The sequence below is a fragment of the Aythya ferina genome (assembly GCF_964211825.1).
Source record: "Aythya ferina genome assembly, chromosome: 8".
NCBI lineage: Eukaryota > Metazoa > Chordata > Aves > Anseriformes > Anatidae > Aythya > Aythya ferina.
The window spans coordinates 23,855,442-23,877,582 of record NC_140304.1 but is presented as its reverse complement, the minus strand read 5'-3'; the positions used below and the strand labels follow the sequence as shown (position 1 = coordinate 23,877,582).

General features: G+C 40.9%; 1 protein-coding gene across 8 annotated transcripts; it reads right to left on the bottom strand.

Annotated features, from left to right (window-relative positions):
* Nucleotides 1-324: 324 nt before the first annotated feature.
* AKR1A1 (aldo-keto reductase family 1 member A1) lies at nt 325-21,566 on the bottom strand. 8 transcript variants are annotated; one of them, XM_084527994.1, is made up of 11 exons: nt 21,464-21,537; nt 21,104-21,369; nt 20,603-20,661; nt 17,637-17,732; nt 11,376-11,495; nt 9,633-9,784; nt 6,733-6,928; nt 5,920-6,119; nt 5,687-5,759; nt 4,588-4,674; nt 325-924 (listed from the first exon to the last, which is right to left on the bottom strand). In XM_084527994.1, exons 4-11 carry the CDS (start codon nt 17,724-17,726, stop codon nt 859-861), a joined length of 984 nt encoding a protein of 327 aa, XP_084384120.1. In that variant the 5' UTR covers nt 17,727-17,732; nt 20,603-20,661; nt 21,104-21,369; nt 21,464-21,537; the 3' UTR covers nt 325-858. The 8 variants fall into 8 exon arrangements, with proteins under 8 accessions (XP_084384120.1, XP_084384123.1, XP_084384122.1 ...); XM_084527997.1 differs by adding an exon at nt 19,790-19,897 and having other exon boundaries at nt 20,603-20,692; nt 21,104-21,488; XM_084527996.1 differs by adding an exon at nt 19,790-19,897 and having other exon boundaries at nt 21,104-21,488.
* Between the last annotated feature and the right edge of the window lie 575 nt (nt 21,567-22,141).

The following is a 22,141-nucleotide window of genomic DNA, read 5'->3' as shown; positions in this document are numbered from 1 at the left end:
TCAAGAACAAAATCTGTGATGTTACAGAACTTGAACTGGACATCTTTGGCAAAGACACATTGGAGAAGTTTATGGGAAAGGCAGGACGGATTTCTAAAGGACTTGCTAAAAAGTTATTCAGGTTTTTATGAGAGTATAATCAGAGATATTCCAGAGCTAGAACCTATCCATGTGACAAGCAACAGGAATGATTGCCCTGAAGGCCTGCTTCAGGTTATGCATTTATTCTCCTCAAATCAACAGAAATTAAAAGAAAAAGAAAATAAAGAGGAGAGAGTTTAAGTCCCATGAGTATTCCAAAGGGGATAAAAAGCACTCAGCATGGATGATAACTTGGGTTTTAATGAACGCTTTATAGACACAGTGCAACCGTTGCACATTTCACTTAATTCCCTGTATAAAAGATTAATGAAAATATTGAAGGTGATAGTTGGGTAGTTGTTTAGTCTGAAAATGCTTTCATGCCTTCCCCTTTCCCCCCCCCATCATGGTAATAAAGATTTCAAAACCGTTCAACAGACAGAAAACACAAAGTATTGCCCTAGCCTGATAACGATGTGTGGAATTTCATTTAGAATCTCCCACACTTTATCTAATGCCAAAAGACGTTATGTTTCCCAAGGCAAGCTGGTGGATTCATTACAATGACTGCAAACTCTGATAGGGAAGCTACAGGACCTTCAGAAGGAAGGTCAATTAAAAGCAGTACGTTGCAAGAAAACCTTCCTTCCTGGGCAGGATTAATTTGGACTTTTTTTGTTGTTGTTGTTTGTTTTACAGTTTTGACAAATTATGGCACTCATTACTTTGTGGAAAAGTATGCAGAGGAGCACGTTATTCTAACACCTTATTTTGTAGTTAATAGGGGTCATTGAAGGGGTAATGGGGGTGTCCAGCATCTCTTGGTACTGGCTTCCCATTCACCTGTGAAGTAAACAGACAGATGCATATCAGAAAGATACAGACCCATTCGTACTCTTTTTCAAATTCTACACAGTTTCAACTTGTAAATCTTCATATCCCAAACATCTGGGAGCATCTTCCTGAGTTTAATCAAGAGCTGTTCCCTCCACCCCTAAGTCCTCTTGGTACTTCTTGAAAGATTTTTTTTTTTTGTAGCCTGAAGCAAGAGTCTTTCTTCCAGCTACTTAGGCTTTTAAGAATTGAATTAAGAATAGTTAAGCCTTTTGCCTTGTAGCCATTACTGAATAAATGTTGCAACATGCACACTTCAAAACACTTTGCAGAAGTAAGCGCTTCTGCCCAGCTTTTCATGACAGAGTTGTCGGGCTGCCAATTTTACAGATGGATATCATGAATCAAGTGTAGTAATTTGTTCAGGGCCATACACTGAAGCATTTACAGCAGCACTGAAACAAGAAGTGCTATGAAGGAGTTAAGACACACTTCTTGTTTAAGAACACTTTCATGGCCAACCAGTTTCTCCAGCTGTACAACGGGAGTACTGAAACTAATGTTCATTGACAATGAAACAAAGTGCTCCTGATGGCCCAAAAGCAGATGTAGCCAAGCAGAAGCCTCAGTTCCTACGGCCCACCTCCAGGCATTCCCATGCATAAAGTGCATTCCTAGATGCATCAAGTCCACTGCAACGCCCCCATTTACTAGGAGCTGGGGTAAAACCTTGCTCTGCAACCTGTAATGTTTGAGGAAATTTAGATGCAGCATCAGCAAGAAGAGAAACCTCCCCTGATGGCAAACTAGCATCATTCAGCTAAAACTTTTACTCAGTCCTTAAGCGCTTAATATAACCAAACGTTAAGCGAATCATTGATTTTTATGCATTTAGGATTTTTGTATCACTGTGATATTAGATATCACTCAAACTGTTATGGGAGCAAAGGGAATCACAGGTACTTTGAAACCAAGTATCCACTAGCAAGTCTATTAGCTTTCAGAATAAATCATGCATTTAAAAGCAACAACTGGAACCCCTAGTTTATAACGAGAACTAGGGTAGAGTGAAAACAGTCACTTGGGGGCACTATAGAGCAGAAAACTAAGATGTTAAGGTTTAGTATTTGGTGCTCAGATTAAAATAAAAGCTGAAATTAAGCTGTTATCTGAAGGCAATCCTTAAAACAGTGGACAAAACTATCACAGTATCTTCACATTTCCTCATAGTTTCCTGAAAGCCAACAACTGCAAGTTCCCACAATTCACATTTCTCACCACAACCACCATTTCTTTCCCCTGCATATTTTCCCTACAAAAAACAGTTCTTCAGGTAAGCATTCTTTTTAGCAACATGTCAAAACAGCAGCTGCCAGAAGCAATGTTGCGCATAGCTGCTTCCAATCTACCCCAGGAATCTGGGGGAGGAAGGGGGGCAAATCAGCAGTGAACACATTGATAGTTAGCTACTGCTGGTCTGGAAAAAAAAAAAAAGAAGAAAAAAAGAGAGAGAGATCATGTGTACGACACCATCAGTCCTGTCCTGGCTTGCTAGTCATTCAAGTTTTGCCTGCAGTATATTCTTTAAACAATTATGTTTCCAAAAGTTTGAATTTCAGGCTGGTACATGGTACAGGTTGAACAATTTCCAGCCTCTACCCAGATAATGATCTGTTAAAAATATAAAGCATCTTAAATCGTCTATATGCAATAGCTTCACCTCGGACTTTGAGCAAAATAACAGCGTGGAGAGAAGAGTGGCACAACTGTCAAGACCTTCTGGTTATATACAAGCAAGGTAAAGCAAGGAAAATCCGTCTCGTCGGTTATGATAGGAGTGCTGCCACATCACACTTTGAAATCCAGACACTATAAAATTAGATTCATAGAGGAGATAGGCATGAAAGGTTAGACAGGAATTTTAATTTACAGATGATGAAAATTCTTTCTGATAAGCCCAGAAGGGACGGGCAGGAGACAAAAGGTTCCGCAGAGATATTACAGCTACAGTCGCATTTTAATTCTCCTCATCTTGCTTCTTCCTGCCTTGTTATCTGACAATATGGCAATATCTTTGAAGCCCAGCTGCATCACATTCACACCTTTTTCTAGTTGGACAGGCTAGTACTTTGAACTCTATTTCGTTTCTTTGTGAGTCATTGATCAGAACACATCTCCTGGGTATCAAAAGCGCATGAATTATCCCTGGATAGCCCAAGCCAGGCTACATTCTAAATGTATTTTGCAGCTTCACTACCAAAACAACTTTGTTTGCAGCACAAGTAGCAAAACACTTGAAACAGTCAGCAGCAGGTGTGCTTGTCACTACCACGTTCACATGCAAGAGCAGCCAAACTGGCGGTTTGAAGCACAGACTCCTGATGCATAAGCAAAGAGATAATTTTGATTGCAGGGATGTAGGGGTTATATTTACGCACACACTGAAGCAACCCTACAGTTAAAAGCATGGCCTTGAAGCTTTCACAAGACCCAGCACTGGAAACAGAGAAGGCTGTAAGAAGTATCTACCTCCCCTTGATACAAAACAATGGTTCACAGAGGCTCACAATTCCTCTTTTCAAATTGTTAGATCACTGATCTGCTCTCAAGTACTCAAGAAACCTCAACAACAAATCCTGGAGAAATGCTTTCTCCAAAGAATGCTTAACCAGTAGCACTGGGTAATGAAGAATTTACAGGCAAGCTGCTGGAGAGGCAAATTCCAAATTTGCAGAGACCTGTACCACGCACTATGCTGTATGATAGAGAAGGGACAAATCACTTCAAATGCATTCTAGTACAGTCGCAATATTTTGGTAAGTGACCCACCAGGGAATGTCAACAGCTCTCTGTTGTACAGACAGAAGCAGGAAAATAGCTATCTAAGAAATGAGAAACACTGTAACGATAGGAGACAATAAGGCTTTTTTATTTTCCTTCAAATGAGGAGAAAGGAATAAGATTAGGTTCTTTAATAAAATGAAAGAAAAAGCCTAAAATGACAACCTTTGAGGCATGAGTTTCTCTGAAAACAGACTGGCATCTAATAGCACACAAGGTAAAGGTTCATGCGACAGAGGAAACTGATGATTCTATAAGATGCTGCAGCTAAGGGATTAGCAAAGAAAAATAACAAAATCTGAATTCAACTCCTTACAGTGGAGGAAAACTGTTACAACAGATGCTGAAAGGGGACGTCTGGTGGAATGAAGTGGGCAAATTCCCTCGCATGGCTTCTGACAGAAGCAGAGAGCTAATAGCACCTTGAGTTTTCTGTGAACCTAGAGGTTTATGGTAAAAAAGCAGATGGGAACAGGTGGAATAAGGAGAACTTCTGGAGAGAAATAGCACAGACCTTAGCCTGCTTGTACTCAAGCGGAACAGATCAGCAGGAGTTTGATGAGGTTGGACGCAGGGAGGGACTCTGGTTAAAGGCCCACGGGCAGGTCCATAATGAGGACCCATGAGAATCAACAGAAGAAGAGAGATTTCAAAAAGCTACCTGTATCCAACTTTTGAAAAATTCTTTCAGCTTAGACACCCTGAAAAGTTGTAGCTCTCTTACTCATAAGTAGTTCTGACAGGGACAGCAAGAGAAAATGAAAACCACAGAAACCCCAAGATGTGGTCACATTCACACAATCAGAACTATTAGAAATATGAGAAATTTACCGTAATCATTGGCACAATGTAACGCCAGTTTTTGTTCAGGCTTCCAATGTGGCTCATCTCCTCCTCTGTGAGGCTGAAATCAAACACCTAGGAACAAAAGCAAGAGCCTTGGTTTAATAACTATAGTTGTGTTTTTTTTTAATTATTATTTATTATTTAATTCTGTTGAATTCTGCCTCTTCGCTTTATTTCCTTTATAAGTCAAACATCTCTTGGAGATGTTTTTAAAACAAGAAAGTCTGTGTGCCATATTAGAATTGCTAGATCCTAGTGTTAAAACCCAAATAAAAATAAACATATTGCTAGTTGCGGTATTTTAAAAATCTTTGTAATCTTCAATTTTGGTAAGTCCCAGCCTCAGTGGGGATTTCCATACAACTCTGAACAATGGAAGTTAGGCATCTGTAAAAATCTTGACTTGCAACAGCATTAGTTTGTCTTCTGTTTATAAATATGAAGTTGCAATTAAACCCACTTTACAGGAGACACTGACACAAAGGCTTAAAGCCTGAGGTGTTCATACAATTGCCAATTCTAAGTCTTCACTGATACTGCTGGGGAAAAAGTCTGAAAGGTGATTCAGAGACTCAAAATTATTTCAAGTCAGTTTTCAAATAATTTGTGAGGATAACTGCCTTTACTTTAGGGCAGGTGCAAATCACAGTAATCCTTCAGCATCATTAGGATGGCAGTTTGCTGCAGAAATAGTTACCAGGCCTCACTTACAAGACAAAACAACAGGAGAGCAATCATTCTTTCCTAAATCTGTTATTCATAAATAAGAATCATTAAATATAATTAAAAGACTCACTTGTTCAATAAATTTTCTATTAAATTTCAGTAAAGATTTTTCATTTAAACTCCTTTTCACTTAAACTCCTATAAAGGACATTTTTTCCCTTTTGCTACCAAGTCCATGCATGTGCACACAGTTGCTAGGAACTCTTTTGTTTTCAAAAAAATCTTTTCTTTCCTTTCTGTGTGCATGCATACATTGGCAAACAAGCATGAACCAAGCGCCTCAGATCGTTGTAGTGGGATGGCACATTGCTCACGTGAAAGGATATTGCTGCAACTCCTGTCCTCCATCTAAACTTACCTGGACATTCTGCAGAATGCGAGCAGGAGTGACGCTCTTGGGAATGGTAACCACTTTACGCTGCACTTGCCATCTGTTGAAAGGGAAAAGAAAAATTTTCTGTGTTGGCAGCACAAGAATCCCCACTGATGTGGGGAAAAAAACACACGCCCCAAGTAAATCCCTTCAAACTTGAGTGTTTTGTTTTATTTAAGGCCAGGTCCCAAATGCCACCTCCCTCAATTGTTCTGTACCTGAGGATGATCTGGGCAGGTGACTTGCTGTATTTTTCTGCCAGTTTTTTGATCCCAGGTTCCTCTAGAAGCACAGGCTCATCTGGGTGTTTCCACATGCGATCTGGAGAACCCAGGGGACTGTAGGCAGTAACAACCAGTCCTTTTTTCTGGCAGTGAGCTATCAGCTCATTCTGAGCTAGGTACGGATGACATTCTACCTATTAAAATGACCCACAATGAATGGCCGGAGAAAAAAATATCAAGCACAAAACTCTAAACAAACAGGAGGTCAAAAGCATAATAATAAAAAAGGCAGAATCAAGCATTTCAAGAGAGGTCATTCCAGTTTTTGGAAAACTGTATGAAGCTATAGCGTATTACCAGGAGAATGAAAAACTGGCTGGTAGGCTAAAATTATGGAAAACAGTTTGCTTAAGTTTAGAGTGTTGGATTTTCTCCATGTGTCCAACAAATCGTCCAACAAATCGTCCAACAAGCAAGGAAGCTCTTTATAGGAAGGATTTAAGATAGTCCCTCTTGATGTCTTTTTTTTCCTTTTAAACTAAGTTGTTCTTCTCAGGGAAGACAAACTCTGTTACAGAGAAGCACTGACTAGGTGTAAGGGGCTGCAAAACATGGATATAGAATTCCCCAATGAATTCATCTGTCTGGGAAGACATCCTGTATACCTACTCCTATAGATGGGGGTATACTTCTCTCTGTACAGCAGAAGCTGCACTCCTTGTGCTTAACACGTAGCATTGGTTTGCACATTCTTTGCTCCCATGGACAAACAGGAAGAGGATTCCTCCTCTCCTTTATTCGTCTTACCTGGAGGACAGCTGGTTTGACAGTAGCCACACTTAATATATCATCAATCTGACGACTGTTGAAGTTTGACAGCCCAATGGCTTTTGCAAGACCTTTTTCCACCAGCTTCTCCATAGCCTTCCAGGTATCCTTGTAATCGGTGTAATCATACCGCATTGTTCCATCAGGATTCTTTGGGAAGAGATTGTCCCCTCGTCTACAGCATCAAAGAAAGGCAAAGTGTAAGTATATATGCCATGTGATTTCTATTACAGTAGTTCTTCGAAGAAAGTTTATTTTAGTGAAGTATTCTTAAAAGCTTATGCATAGTTTGTAAGCTAGAGAACAAACTGAGCAAATTTCCCTGTTGAATTCTATTATGAAGACTTAGGCTACAAGAAATTATTTTACACACAGTCTTTCCTATGTAAACTTGTTAAATAGTGCCTGGAACTTACTTGCCTATAGGGCTATACCTACCTATAACATGCTACTTACCTACTGCAACTAACTAAAGCTGATCACCCATTGTATATACAACAACAGCACTTTGATCCTAGCAAACAGTTGATTTAGAGAACAGCAACTCAGAAGGCAGCTTTGGTTTTTCAATTTGTTTCTGAGGGAGGACTAATGGTCTGTTTGGAGCCTTTACCAATGGGACCTTGGTTTAAGAGCTATCTAGCAGGGACTGCATTCAAAGTAGTCTGGTTTTCCCACTCTTTGAATTGTCTAGCAGAGTCAGCACCGGGTGCAAGCAGAGATTCTCAGAGAAGTCTAAACATGTACATGTTGCTTGTAGGTTGGGTGTGTTTCCAGTTAGTCATACCAACCCATTTAAAAATAAAATACAAACAAAAGAAACCAACCAAAACCACACAGAGGAAGAACCTGGTTATGTCAGGTGGCACCACCACACTACCCAAGGGCTACGAGCAGTCTCTGAGCAGTCCATGCTTGGAGGGGTTCCAGCGATCTCACTGGAAGAGTGCTGCTTCGTAACCACTGTGGGACATTGCTAACCCAGATCTCTGAGACTGGCTGACATTGCTCTAACTAAGCAGTAAATGCTGTGCAAGATAACAGCAGCTGGGGACATAGCTCTTGTGCACATCATTTTTGGTCCTAGATCTATCAATAACTTCAAAAATGTTATGAGTGAGCTCCCAACTCTGAAAAGCAGCCTCATGTGTCAAGAGCAGAAAATTAATCCCTCGCTTAATATACAAGACTTAGGGTCACTGTGCTTTTCATCTGGAAATCTAATTTAATTTCTATTTAAATAACATTCTTCTGATTAGCTTCCCAAAACACTGCAGGCACTGTGGGTAATCAGGCACTAGAACAGTTAAAGTAGAGCTGATAGAACACTAGGAGTGAACTGTTTCCAGTGAGAAAGCATGGAGATTGTAACTTCAGTTTTGTCAACATTTTCCACAACAATGAGCAGTTTAAATAATATTAATCATAACTAAATATACATCATTGTTTGTGTTCCGTGTTATTATCAAAGCAATGTTTAAATGTTGTGTTTCCCCCCCACCCTGAACCAACTGAAAAGCAAATCTATTTCAAAACAGGGGGGATTTTTAACAGAAGTTCTTCCTCCAAACTGGCCCTAGCTGAAAACACTTCCTCATTCTGTTACATTGAGGGACACAGAATTTGACTGACTTTCATACCAGTGTCGTATGCTTTGCAAAATTCAGTTCAGATGACTAGCAGGGAAAAAGTGTTCTCATTTGTAGAATGGGGTGAAGCCCCTCTGAATCTGATGGGTTTTCCCCTGTTTAGTGAAGTGTCCATGCAAACAGCTGGTCAGGAGATTTTTTTTTTCCTCCTCTTTTTGCTGATTGCTGAAGCAGGAAAAAGAACTTCCACAGCTACGATAAACTATGTAACCCCGCCTCTGATAGGGAGGTAGGATAAATAAATCTAACATTTAACTGGAGAATTCTCTCTTCCCATATTTCCTCAAATCTTAGAATTACTGCAACTGAAGTGTCATGAGATCATCATCATTTCCTTTTCATACAGACACTGATGTAATACTGTACGCGCTTGACCACTCCAGCAGCTTATAACTATTAGTGAAAAGTGTTATCTTTTTTATGAAGCACTTGATTTTCATTTTACAGATAAGTACAACTTATCAAGGCACAAAGTAACAACAGGATTTCTCCAAGATTACCAAGTACTTCTATGGCAGAATGAAGAATAACAGCACATTTTCCCAGTGCTGAGGTGAATAGACTAAACCACATTTAAGCTTCTGATGCATATTGAACTTGACAAAGATTTTACCTCACAGCAAGACAAGCTTTCAGCTAGTATAAGATGACAAGCTTCAGTAGAGAAACTCACTCAATAAAGCTTGTTTACTTTCTCCCAGTCAGACTACTTTCAGTTACCTAACTTTGGCACCCATGCCAAATTGTCATGCATTTAGTGATCCTAATTTCATTACCAAATTGTTTTCACCATTAAAAAAATCAGCAGCTACCTAAGGATTTTAAATTAAGACTTCATACCCATTTTTGCAGCCTCATGACTTCTAAATAATAACAGCAATTATCCCTTTTCTATTTATAATCTCTGTATAGTACCAGAAATTGTCTCCTCTACTGTTTCCAGATCTGCTACGAATCTAAACAAATTCTGAGCCAATTCAAAAAAGAATTAAATGGGAACATCTGTGTCTGTGAATGTATCCACCACATACAAATGGACGTACAGGTTGCAAGTAGAGAAGTGTCTGTAGCCTGTAGGACTATGCTATAAATCACCCTTAAAAATATCTTGCAGGCAGTCTACACAGAAATAAATTCACAGCTCAAAAAGAAGCTCCTCAGGACACAGAACCAGCCACTGACGTAAAACTGGGGTTTCTGCATTCTGTGCCCTTTCCATATAGCACTTACTCAAAGGCATGAGGCCAGTGCATGAGGTACAGGTCCAAGTAATCCAGTTTCAAATCTCCAAGTGTTTTCCTTAGTGCTGGCTCTACATCTTCTGGGTGGTGCTTGGTGTTCCAGAGCTTTGATGTTACAAACAGGTCCTCCCTTTTAACAACCTTTAAGAAAGGAAGGAGAGCACAATTTACTGGACCAAGCTCAGAAATAAAACTGCTGCAATTCCCCATCTAGCTTTAAAACAAGGAAAATTCAAGTTTTTTTTTTTAAAAAAGTTAACACACAGAACCTACAAATTAAACCTTCCAAAAATGTGCTGGATGGAGAACTGCAAGACAAATACACACTTGCATTGACCCATCCTAAAGCACACCAAAAACTTAGCAAGTCCCTAGAAACTTTGGGGAATAAAAAAATAATAAGCAAAAACCAAAACCCACCACTTTTCCAAACTCTAACGCCAGGATTAAAGCCACTTCTAAGTGTAATAGGGCCAAATAAATTATTACTTTTGCAATTTCTGTCAAGGTACAACCAGCTAACTTACTACACTCATCAAATGTTATAAACTAAGACTGTTTCTCATAGAAAGAATGCAGGAAAATAAACCAAAGAAACTTCACCAAACCTCTGCACTTGAATATCTAAGTTCTGGGAGGAATGCATTAAGAATTGAGCATCATGTATTGGAAGGGTAAGACCCAGAAAGAGATCATACTTGGCATGCTGAAGCACAGAACAGCATCAGAAGGCAGTTCTCATTGACTATGCAGTACCAAATTTCACTCAAGTCTACTAGCTGGAATGATTAATTTCTCCAGCCATTCAGTTATTTGTGTTTCACATACTAGCTGTTGTGTTCAAAGAGAAAAATGTTCTAAAAAATCTTGTTTTAAGTTAGCCAACACAAGCTGAATAAAAATAGTCCTATGCTTCCCCATATTAGTTGCCAGTAGCTAAGCAGTGTGAGAGAATCCCTGGGGCGAGCTGAAAACAGCCTCTCTGGAGCTAATCACATAACAAAGAGATCACCCTACAGCAAAGGGGAGGAGAGCAGAAAAGCAGGAACATGTGATCTTTCTTTCCAGGGGTCAGAGGCCATACACATAATTCTTCTGGCCCCTTGGGCCAACAAGAACAAGGGGATGAATTTAAGATTACACCTGAGGTCATCCACAGGAATGTCTGTTATGTTACATTAAGGCCTTGCAAACGCTATAGTCACAGTTACCAAACCTTCAAATTCAATCACTGTTTAAAAAAATAATATACATTTATTCACTCACTCATACATCTGATCTATCACTGAAAAAAATATACAGTTGCTGATTTTGTTGTGGGTACCCAACACTGCAGACCATTCTAGATTGCAAACTAGAGTAGCTTTTTTATATAAATCATGGAATATATTTTCCATTTTAACTAGCGACTCTAGCAACCTCTAACTTTTGAAGATCCAAAGTGGGATATTGGCTGGGGGATGTTTAAGAAGGAATTAAAAGAAAAAAAAAAAAAAAAAAAGCATTTTCTGTAGCTTCCACACAAGTGTTCCAGACAATCTTTTCTCCTCCTGACAGTCAGGATGGTTCCAGAGGAGAGAAAGCCCTCTTTCATGCCTGGTCCTGATTAATAGCAAACAGCTGGGATAGATAGAAGGAAAAACCACCTATGTTAATTTACAGCCCACTTTCAGGTCACAGTTGTAAATTCTGCTGCAAGATACAGTTCGCATGGCAGTTCTTGTGTTTTTACCTTGTTGGGTCCAACACTTTCCTGGAAAGCCTCACCAATCTCAGCTTCGTTGCTGTAAGCTGCTGCACAATCCACGTGGCGATAACCCACACTTAGGGCATATTTCACTGCTTCTTTCACCTGTAGTCAGAAATAGATTACACAATGAAATCAGTGGAGACAACTGAGAAAATTGCTGCGTGCTTAATGAGGAACACTGCCGAAGTACAGACTTAGATAAGGTCAGGATACCCAAGAAGAGTAGAAAACAGTCCTTTGTTGCATGGTCTTCAAGAGCAAAGAGCTAAGTGCTAGCAGATACTCCAAGGGTAACATGAAAACAGACCCTGCACGCTGGCCAAATATGCAAGAACTCACTACACAGAATGGAAATTCCTTTTTAACTACAATTGCTGTGCTTTTCTTAAATATAAGATGAGCTGTAAGAAATAAATCATGCTTTAGGGAGACAAATTTAATGGAACTGTCCAATCAATCAATGTTAGCCAAGCCTGGAAGACACAATCTCTCCCCCAGTAAAACAAAAGCCAAGTTTCTAATGCCATACTTGCCAGAGTTCACGTTTGGTTCAACTGTTCATGTTACATTTTTATGATAAGGATACTTTATGGCACATTTTTCCTTCACGTCTCATTCTCCCTGATTGCACAACAGCAGCGGTATAGTGACAAGAAAGTCATTCCACTGGTGATTATTAACCCACAGCCTGCTGAGGATCTCCTGATGATGCTCACAAATTCACATTTTGCTTCCCACATTTCTGACAAAGGAGGCACCACCAACAGCAAACGTCCCTCGCTCCATACTGTTACACAAGCCAGAACGGCTGGGAACCAAGGCACTATACTTTGCATCTGTTTCTGATTTTGAAAACTCTACTGAAGCAGACACACAGCACATACAGCTACATACTGCCATTAGACATGGGGCAAGTCTAGAAACCAACGAGGGAAACACAGAACGATGTCTCTTCCAGAATTCTTAAGTGGCTTTTGAATAAAGATTAGCGTAACTGACTCTAAGAACAAAGAAATTGCCAGACTTCAGCATCACCACCTTCCATTAGGTGGTTGGGCATCAAGTAAAATCCATTTCATTTAACTTCCAGTGGTCAGTGGGCACAGTCTCTGTCCATCTCTTAAGTGCTACAGTCAGAGCATATCTCTGTGCAGTGATTTCTATACGTTGCTCTTCACTGACTTGTCTCACGAGACCTCGGGAGATTAAGTTACTCCTTGTCTGAGGTTTGATGCAATAAAACCCTAATCTATTTGGGGATTATGTCTCTCTTGTTAAGAGATTAAAAACATGTCAACAAAGGCCAGAGAGTGATTGATTTCTTTCAACTTAAGTACCAGCATTTTCAATTTGAAAGCTGACAAAATGATTAACACCAATTAAAGACATGCACAGTCTTGCTTTCAGATGCGACAGAAAAAGAGGGAATCAAAAGTGAAAGAGATGTCTCTTCTGCTGCTGAATTTCATTTGTTCTTCCTGTCAAGAGCCACAGCAAAAGCAGACACAGAATATTCTGACTGCATTCTTTGGCATTTTGAAAGGAAAACTGGAACTCAGACCAGTTTCCCTTAGCCAGAATGACAAAGCACTTCTATTACAACAGTGAAATAAGGTCTTCCTTTCAACAGCAGGATGGTATTTACAATCCTCCTTTCACTTTGACAAAAGACATTCCTCAGAAGGTTGCTATGAAGTCAAGGTCATAGTGAGTTTGGAATCACTTGAGACATATTAAACGTTTTTAAGGCTGAATATCCACCCTCCAAAAAGGTGGCAGTTGAGGAGCAGAAGCACGTTCTCCTTTATTTTTAAAGCACAGCAGAAGAAAGGAAAACAAGCATGGTGTTTGTCTGACCTAATCTCCCATTTCCTCTATCAGTTTTATGGTGTTTTTTCTAATCCAAACACGCGCAAAAATTGCCATGAAATGGAAGTAAGCACCACTTGCAGAAAAATAGGGATAAGGCACTCCAAACACATTTCTGCGAAGTGATAAAATAAGAGTCCGTATTTGTTTAGCAGGGTGCTTACATATATTTCTAGTACTGAAAAATCAGGACTGATCAGGCAAAATTTTTACTGTGTAAACTGCTCTCAGCCTCCTAAGACATTCCAATTTGATCTGGGAGACCACTGTTCCATGCAAAATGCAAATAACCAAGAGCAAAATGTGCAAATAAGAAGTTCTTGGAGGCAAAAAAAAAAAAAAAAACTCTTTATATTTACATCTGCCTGTTAGGGTACTTTGCTTCAAATGAGAGTTGTATTTTTGACATTACGTTCATACAGGTACGTGCATTTTCTGGGGTGAGGAGGGAAGACTCAACACAAGCTGTTGGAGATTCGAATGCCTTGGAATATTTGGTGTTATATAGTAACAACTGCCAAGGGATCCTTCAAATTTTCCATATATTCTTTAGTTTGGCCTGTCAATGCTGCTGTGGAAGGAGCAATTACTGAGTTAATTTTCCATTGGTCAAGTTGAATCAGACAACTTAAATAATTAACCTAGCATCATATAATTCAAGAAAGTAGGTCTGAAAGAATCTTCAGAAATTATTTAGTCTATTCTCATGTCCCATAGCAATACCAACTAAGTCTAAACCACTCCCACACACATTTGTCAAAAATCTTTTCTACAAATAACAGGCAGTCTACCCCAATGCTTAGATACCTTTATGTGCAAAGCCTTTTTAGAAGTCTAACCAAGATGCGAGGCCATGATACCACATCCTATTCCTCATCAACATGAAACTCAAAAAACATTTTCAAAGGGTTTTTACACATTTAGTCATCAGCACACCCTTCCTGGTTTTGGCTGGGACAGAGTTAATTTTCTTCACAGTGGCTGGTACGTGCTGTGTTGCTGTGTTTTGAATTTAGGAGAAAAATAATGCTGATACCAGACTGATGTTTCAGTTGTTGCAGAGCAGTGCTTGCACAGAGCCAAGGCCTTCCCAGCTTCTCACAGCGCCCTGCCAGCAAGGGGCTGGGTGGGCCCAAGGAGTTAGAAGGGGACACAGCTGGGACAGCTGGCCAGGCGGATGTCCCATAGTGTGTGGGTCATAAGGAACAGTGAAAATGGGGAGGGTTGGCTGGGGATGAGGGCAACTTCTGCTTAGGGACTGGCTGGGCATCAGTCAGCTGGTGGTGATTAATTGAGTATATATATACACACGCAAAACAGTTATTATTACTAGTTTAGCAGGTAAGAAAATGAAGGGAAAATAATGTCTTTATCTCAACCTAGGAGTTTTACTTTTTTTTCCCTCCCTGATTTTCTCCCCCATCCCACTGGGTGGGGTGAGTGAGCAAACAGCTATGTGGTGCTGAGCTGCCTGCTGGGTTAACGGAGATGCTTCCATCTTTCACCACAAGTCATCTTTACCAGAACTTGCATCATTGTTGCTGCTGTCTCATCAGTTCATGCTTTTTTTTTTTTTGAAATGGTTTGCCCCAAAACAGATAGAACTGCCGCTGAAGCCTTACTCTCCATTATGGTGAAGTCTCAGGAAATACAGTATGACCAGAACACACGTTGCTGTATCACAGCTTCTATATAATGCACTAAAATAGTTTGCTGTAGAGGAAGGAACTCAGACCACCATATAAACGGTAACTTGCAGTTAATGTTCCTAAAACAAGAAGCCTTGCCTCCTATCCTTCAGACATTTAATTCAAGCTCTTCCCATAATATAGGCCAGTAATAGTGAATTTTTGTTCACATTGTTGGACAATCCAGAGAATCCTGGCTAAGTTTTCATGACTTAGTCTCCTCCATAGGAGTCCTATGCAGTCCTAACACAAGGCACACAGTCCGATTGGTTTTCTGAGGCACACATTTCCTTTTCCATCTTTCCTGAATGTTTCATCTGAAGGGGATCAGTCCTCCAGTTTGAAAGCATGACGCACTTGAGAAGAGAACAAAGCATTAAAGGATCACAGCTCCAGCACTAAAAGCCCATGCCACTGATACTCTTGATGCTGTTGTCTGAATGGACTTTTGTCTTTGAACCCATTCATGCTACCAGCTCATGAGCTTCTGTACTGCACTCACTCCCACTCAATAGCCCTCCATCATGTTCCTATGGTAATATGCAAACCAAATTTATCTTCTAGCATTTGATCATGTAAGGCAGAAAACATCACGTTATCCTAAATTACCTTCTAACGTGGGTTCGGATTCAGTATTTCTTTTTTCCTCTGTCCTTACCTCCCATGAAACTAGAGCTGCAATGGCACCTTTGTGCTGGCCTGCTGAGATCTGGCTACAAGTCAAAGGCTTGTTTAGGATCGGAAATAATAATGGCAATACTAAAGAAATTATTCAGAGTAAGGTCAAGACTGAAGAACAGCTTGACTACAGTAACTACAACTTGCAAAGCATTTACCTGAAATTATTTAAAAGCAATCTGCTTCTACTCTTGCTTCTAATGTAGCCCTTGTACGGAAGGGCTTTTGATAGATAGCCTGTATTTGGGAAGCAGCTACATGCTCAATAATTATTATTCCACTTGTCTAGGTCTTTAGCCCCTGGCTTTTAATTCATAATTACAGCTATTCTCCGTGAACAACATTATGCCCTTTTAAGGGTAAATTACTTGGATGCTCTACCAAAGTGCTACTATGCCTCTGAATCTGATAAATCTCCATTAAAAAATACAAAAGATGCAACCAATTTTGAAGAGTGATAAATAGGAATTTATTTATTCCATAGGAATAGCAGCCATTTCTGTAAAGCTGGCTGTTTTTCAAGATCAGGTCTTCAAAACACTCAAGGAACATTGTCTTTAAAGGAAGTAATTGTTCTGCCGAGCTTGACTTCTGTGGGACCCCACCTAGACCTGAAGTTACAGATCCATGCTGGGTTCATCTGCTGGAAGTGCTACTGACAATGGCAAAATCTATCTGAAATAGGTTTCCAGGTTACAAAACTGCACTTTCCTCAGGACGGCTAGTGCACAAAATAAACAATGCATTGATATTTTCTTTGTTCGTTTCAAGCATTTTAGTACAACGTACATTAAACTGCCTTGGGTCTGCAGAAATTCATGCATTATGTTCCTGCATATTAATAAATCTAATTCAGCAGGCAGATGATGTTTCAACTGACAGAGCCAAACATTCACCCTTGTCCTCAGTTACGAGGTTGACTGAGCTCTCATACCAGCTTAGCTTCCCACATTAGTATAGCTTCTGTTCCCAACACATCTACTGTCCTGACAACAAGGAAGCCTAACAAGAAGATAACAATGAATACATTTTATTTGCATAGCTTATTTCCTACCTTTTCTTCCATCTGACAAGAAAAAACAGCGTCATCTTAAGAGGGTTTCTTTAAACTTCCCCTCTCAGTCACAAGCACAATTTCATCTGACTTACTCACATAACTATCATGAAGCTAACACCAGAATAGCAGCAAGATATACACTTACTGACATGCAGCAGTACACAAAGTCCAAAAGGCATTAAAACAAGAACACCAGTTAAGAATTCCACCAAAAAGAGGACACTCCTGCTGGTCAATGCATATACCTGCTGTGAAAGGCAATCTCTGCCCTCGGGAATTTATCTTTTAACTGAACAAAAGGGAAAGGAAAAGATAGACAAGGTGGAAAGTATCACAACAGGAGGCACAGTCCATAGTATGCAAATATTCCCACAGTCTGTAGTAAAATGCAGAATTGTTTCCTAGTCTGGCATTTGCCAATGCATAACATTTAGAATCAGAGTGAATCTCCAATGACACATTAGGCATTTCAGTCTAAAAGAAAGGTAACTCAAGTTCTTAGTTTCTCTGCTAAACACAGGCCAACCAGAGGAACGGGACTTATTACAACTAGAGCTCTTGCCTCCCAAAATAATCCTTACAGCCAAGTCATCAACTCAAACCAGAAAGATGCCTGGTCAGACTGGCAGCCTGGGGATTACCCAGTGGAAGTCATGTGCAAAATAATAACACCATTTTCACTGTCTGAGCTCTTCACCTCACTAATTGGTGTCTTTATGGATTCCTCTCCCAGAGCACCATTGCCTGAGGCCTGGATTAATGAGCCCTAGGTGATCTGCGGCTGCTGCTGCTTTTGTCTTAAGCCTCAGTCACGCTTCTGTGGACCTAAGCCCAAATCCATGCAAGTGGATCCAGCCAAGTCTTAGATCAAGGATCTTCAGAAAAGGCTTACAAAATGCAAATGCAAGGTGAGAGCACTGAAGATGGAAGGATAGCTTGCTCCTTACTTACCTGGCCAGGTTCACTTTTCCAGGTTCCCAGTCCTATGAGGGGCATCTTCTGCCCAGTGCAGAGCGTAAGAAAGTCACATGCTGCAGACATTTTTGCCTGAAAAAGAAAAAGCAGAGTTTCTGCAACAATTCCATAGATTGGGGAAAAAATAAAAAAGAAAAACAAACTTTTTAATGCAAAAATATATAAATAATACCATAAAGTTAATGACAATACTTTTGTTGTTATGCTGGAATAAAGCTGAAGCAAGGTCTTTGCAACTTTTAGTGGTATGAAGCAGATTTATAGCTTTACAGCTACAGAAGATACTAGAAAAAGGAGCTCTTTTTCTTCCTCTTCCTTCTTATTCTCTTCTCCTTCACAATGCATAGGTTTAAGATTTTGCACAGTTGAGAAGTACAAAAAGAAGCAGCCTCCAATAACATAAAATTAATACAGCAGCTCAGGTGAAAACTTTTTTTTTTTTTTAACCCCCTTCAGATCAGCTGTAAGCATTGATGAAATGGAAAGAAGCAAGTCCTTCAGACTTCTGCATTAGCTCTTCCTCTTTTACCGACTTCCTACTAGCTGGCTTAGGAACCAATGCTCTAATTACTGCTGCAGGTGGGGATAAACGCATTTTCATCAAAAACAGCTGCTGCACATTGAGGTTTGAAGATGTGATACAGGCAGACTTTAGATTAGGAGTAAACAGCAAAGGCATTTATAAAGGCAGCCCAGAGACACAGAAGACAGAAAATAATGCTCTAAAGAACTTTACCTCTGAAGGATCAGTTCCACCTCTGTGTGATATGTGTTTTATCACCCTTGAACTCCAATATTCACAAACTGAGAGTTTAACTACAGGTCATTACTGAGGTTAACTCAGTCTGACACTGTGAAGAAAACTAAGGACTTTTCTGTCTTCCTTTGCAACTAGTACATTTCTTTATTCATTACTATATATCAAAGTACAAATGCTGCCCAATGAGACAACCTTTTTTTTAAAAAAAAAAAAAAAAACAACACTGCTGTAAGTGGGGGGTAAAGGAAAGAACAAAATGGACAACTTATAAAGGTGGACACTATAAAATATACCTCATAATACAGATCACATAAAACCGTTAAATATATATATATTTTAAATCATTCTGATACAGTACGATAAATAACCGTGTGCAAAAAGTGCAAAAAAAAGGTACGGACAACATAATAACTAACATTGCTATCATAGAAGGTGTAATACACCTGATCTTGCACAAACTCACAGAATAGCAGCATTCTTCTGTTACTAAAGGAAGAATGCAAGAACTATTATGCAACCATCACTTTAAGCCTGGGCTCCTGTCTTATAATTAATGCTATGATATACACGCGTTTTCCATGCAAAATCCAACTGAACAAAGGTCCAGCAGGATCTTCTGTTACCTGTTACTGGCTTTACAGCTGCTGCAAACAGTAGTCTGCTCACAGTAGCAAAGGAAGGTTTGCCAGAAAAAATAAATAAATAAAGGAAAGTTTTACAGTGTGTCCCAACATCCTCACAATCTATCTTCCTGGTCAAACTATTAAAAACAAACCACGTTCAGGATGAGCTCCAAAGCCAGCTAGCTGATTTCAGCAAAAGATGAGGAAGTTACTTTCCAAGCTATGTCCAAACTCATAAGTTATTTTTAAAAAGAAAGAAAAAAGCACACACACACGAACAAGAGTGGAAGCATGCAATGTTGGTTAAATGGACGAATATGTAGGAGGAATGTACATTTTCAAAGTAGAGCCTTCAGGCAGCATACTGTCCCAGAACAGTTCTACTTTCTTCACTACATTGTTATCATTTTCCTCCTATAAATAGGTGCCTACTGATGGATGTGCTCACACAGAAAGTTTAAGATTTTCAATTTCTCACGCCATATTTTTGTAGATTTACATGAGACAGCACACTTGTTTTACATAGAGACGTTAACACAGCAGTTGGAGTGCTCCTGGCCAGGCCATTACACACCAACGAGCCGGAGGTCCCCAAAACAGTTAACCTGAGTCCAGGCTGGTGCTGTGCTGCACTTCACATACTGCTTGGCCTTCAGGCCTGGGATGTGCACATTGCATGGCTGCAGGATAAGCTCCGCAACTAACTGACTAGAGCAGTGAGCGTGCAGGCAGCTCCCACTTGGTACCTGTGATTAGGCCCCCTGCATGTCCTTGCTTTTATCTAAAAAAGCAGGAAGTTCTCATGCGAGCATCCTCTCTGTTTGGCAGTAGAAGTGATGAACACAGTTGTTTTCCTGTAAGAGAGTCCAATAATAGCTCCAGTGACCAAAATGGAGTAACCCTTTCTAACAGGCCAGGTCTACACAGCACACCACATGTGCAACAGAGCTCTGCTTGATGCTGTACAAGTTAGTGTCCACAGCATGTGAAGAGATGTGTGATTACCTACACTATTCTCTTTCTTTATAGGGCTAGCTGTAATAAATAACATTCAAGATGATGTTCTACAGACTCTGAGCATCTTTCTTGCTGAGATTACAATGGTCCAGCACCTCCCAGTACAAAACAGCAGTTAAATAAATCATTCTGGATTTGCACTGAGATACACTAAGTCCACACGTTGGTGCTGAAGGCAGTCTTCAGTGAACTGAACTGTGGGCGTACATCCATTTTGGGGTAGGGTGCTAAGAAAGACAGAATATGATCCAGAATATGGTCCTGACAACAGCACTCTCTTCTGAGGTTTGCACAGCAATTTTCTTGCCACCTACATGCAAGTGGGTGCAATTTACCTGGACTAAGTCGCCTAAATAAAGGTATCTTCTTACATCACAAGGTGCAACTAAAGAATGAGGGCTTTTTCATTCACCTTGGCCTACACCACCAGCCAGCCGCATGCTTCACACTGCCGTGTTACACAATAACCTTAACGCGACACTTCGGCCCAGAAGACAAGGTACATGCCATTTAATTGATAACTAGCGTTTGGTAAGAAGTACCTTAATTTGTACAATCCTGTTGTATATTAACGTCGCAGCGAGCAGAACGACAGACTTTGCTGGAATGGAAACACATGAGAATGAGGGACGCTGGAAGAAAACACAGCAATACTTTCCACTCAGATTCTTCCCTTAAGGAGGAAGATGTAAGAAAAGTGGTGCCCACTAGCTGTTAGTTTGCTCACTAAAAAGCAGCAAGGCTCTTTTTGGAAGGGCAAGAAGAAAAGCTAACATCAAAGCACCCTGCGACCACCACGCTCCCAGGGAAGAGCAGACCTCAGGGTGGCACAGGCAGCGTTGGCAGCCCGCTGGGAGGATGCATGAGAGCTCAGAGAAGCACCCACACACACCACACCTGCCCACCAAGCCACAGCCCACCCTCACCCCTCAGCAACGAGCCGTGCACTCCTAAAAATCGCATTAAATTAACGCGTGCGGGCACATCGAAGCCGGGGCAGGGGCAGGGGCAGCTGCTGCTCCCGCCCGCAGCCCCGCACTCACCGCACGCCTCCAACCGCTACTGCTCGCCACGGTGGCTCCGTCCCTCGATGTTTCCGCTTCCGGAGGCGGGCAGCGGGCTCCGGTGGCTCCGTGCCGTGGCCGGTGCCCTGCGAGAAGGGCTCGGGGTCGGCGCCGCTCCTCACGGCCCCGCCGAGCGCTGAGGGGGCCGGCGCGGCGGGCGGGCGGGCGAGGAAATGGCGGGCTCGCCTCACGGCTGCCAGGGTTTCCGCGCTCGTGTCAGGGGTTGTCCGTGGAAAGCTGCGCTCCTGTGGGAAGGGAGACGGCGTTTTCTCTGCTTTATTCGCAGCCCTAAATAGCAGGAATCAAGGGGAAGTGCAGTTAGGCTTGTCCAGTCTTAGCTTTTGTGTCAAAAGGTGTGTGGAGAGGTGGTGGCTCCTGAGGAGACTGGGTCTCCGCTGGTGCAGGTGTGCAGGAATGCACCTCCTCACTGGCTGTACAATAAAAACTAAGGCTGCACAATAAAATCAAAAGTGCCATTAAAGCAGTGAGTGCGGCACAGGGATTACCTTGGGTGCACCCAACGAGGGACTGCTTTTGGAGGTAACAGAACTGTGCCCGTGACTGAGACAAACACTCAAGGCTGGTGGGATTGCGTATCTCATCTTAAACACTTCTAAAGAAAGCTATAGCCAGCTTTGTCTTTAACTCCAGGCCTACATTTCTGCCATTTATAAACTATAAAGTATATAAATACAGTTATTTTTTTTAATTGTGTCAGCAATTAGGCAAAATACATATCTGACAAGGCTTTGAAGAGGCTCCTGTTTATATTTCCAGAAAGATCATCCTGCCGCAGACTCTTTCATTGCTGTTCCAATTTCAGCTGCTCAGGAGGTTTACAGGCACAAAGGTTAATTAATCTCTTGGGCATTCACATGACCAGATTTTTCTGTGCTGCAGCCTGTTCTGACAAAATGCAGGAACGTGGAAAGAGAGTGCACGGAAAAGACAAGGCAATAAAAATGACAGGAAATACAAAATTGCAAAGAGGAAAGAATAAAGGAGAAGGAAAAACTG

Coding starts and splice junctions, on each gene's coding strand:
- AKR1A1 (XM_084527992.1), bottom strand. Junction 6,120..6,732: donor TCAAACCAGCTGTCCTCCAG/GTAAGACGAATA, acceptor TCATTTTAATAG/GTAGAATGTCATCCGTACCT. Junction 5,760..5,919: donor CCTGCCCAGATCATCCTCAG/GTACAGAACAAT, acceptor CCCTTTCAACAG/ATGGCAAGTGCAGCGTAAAG.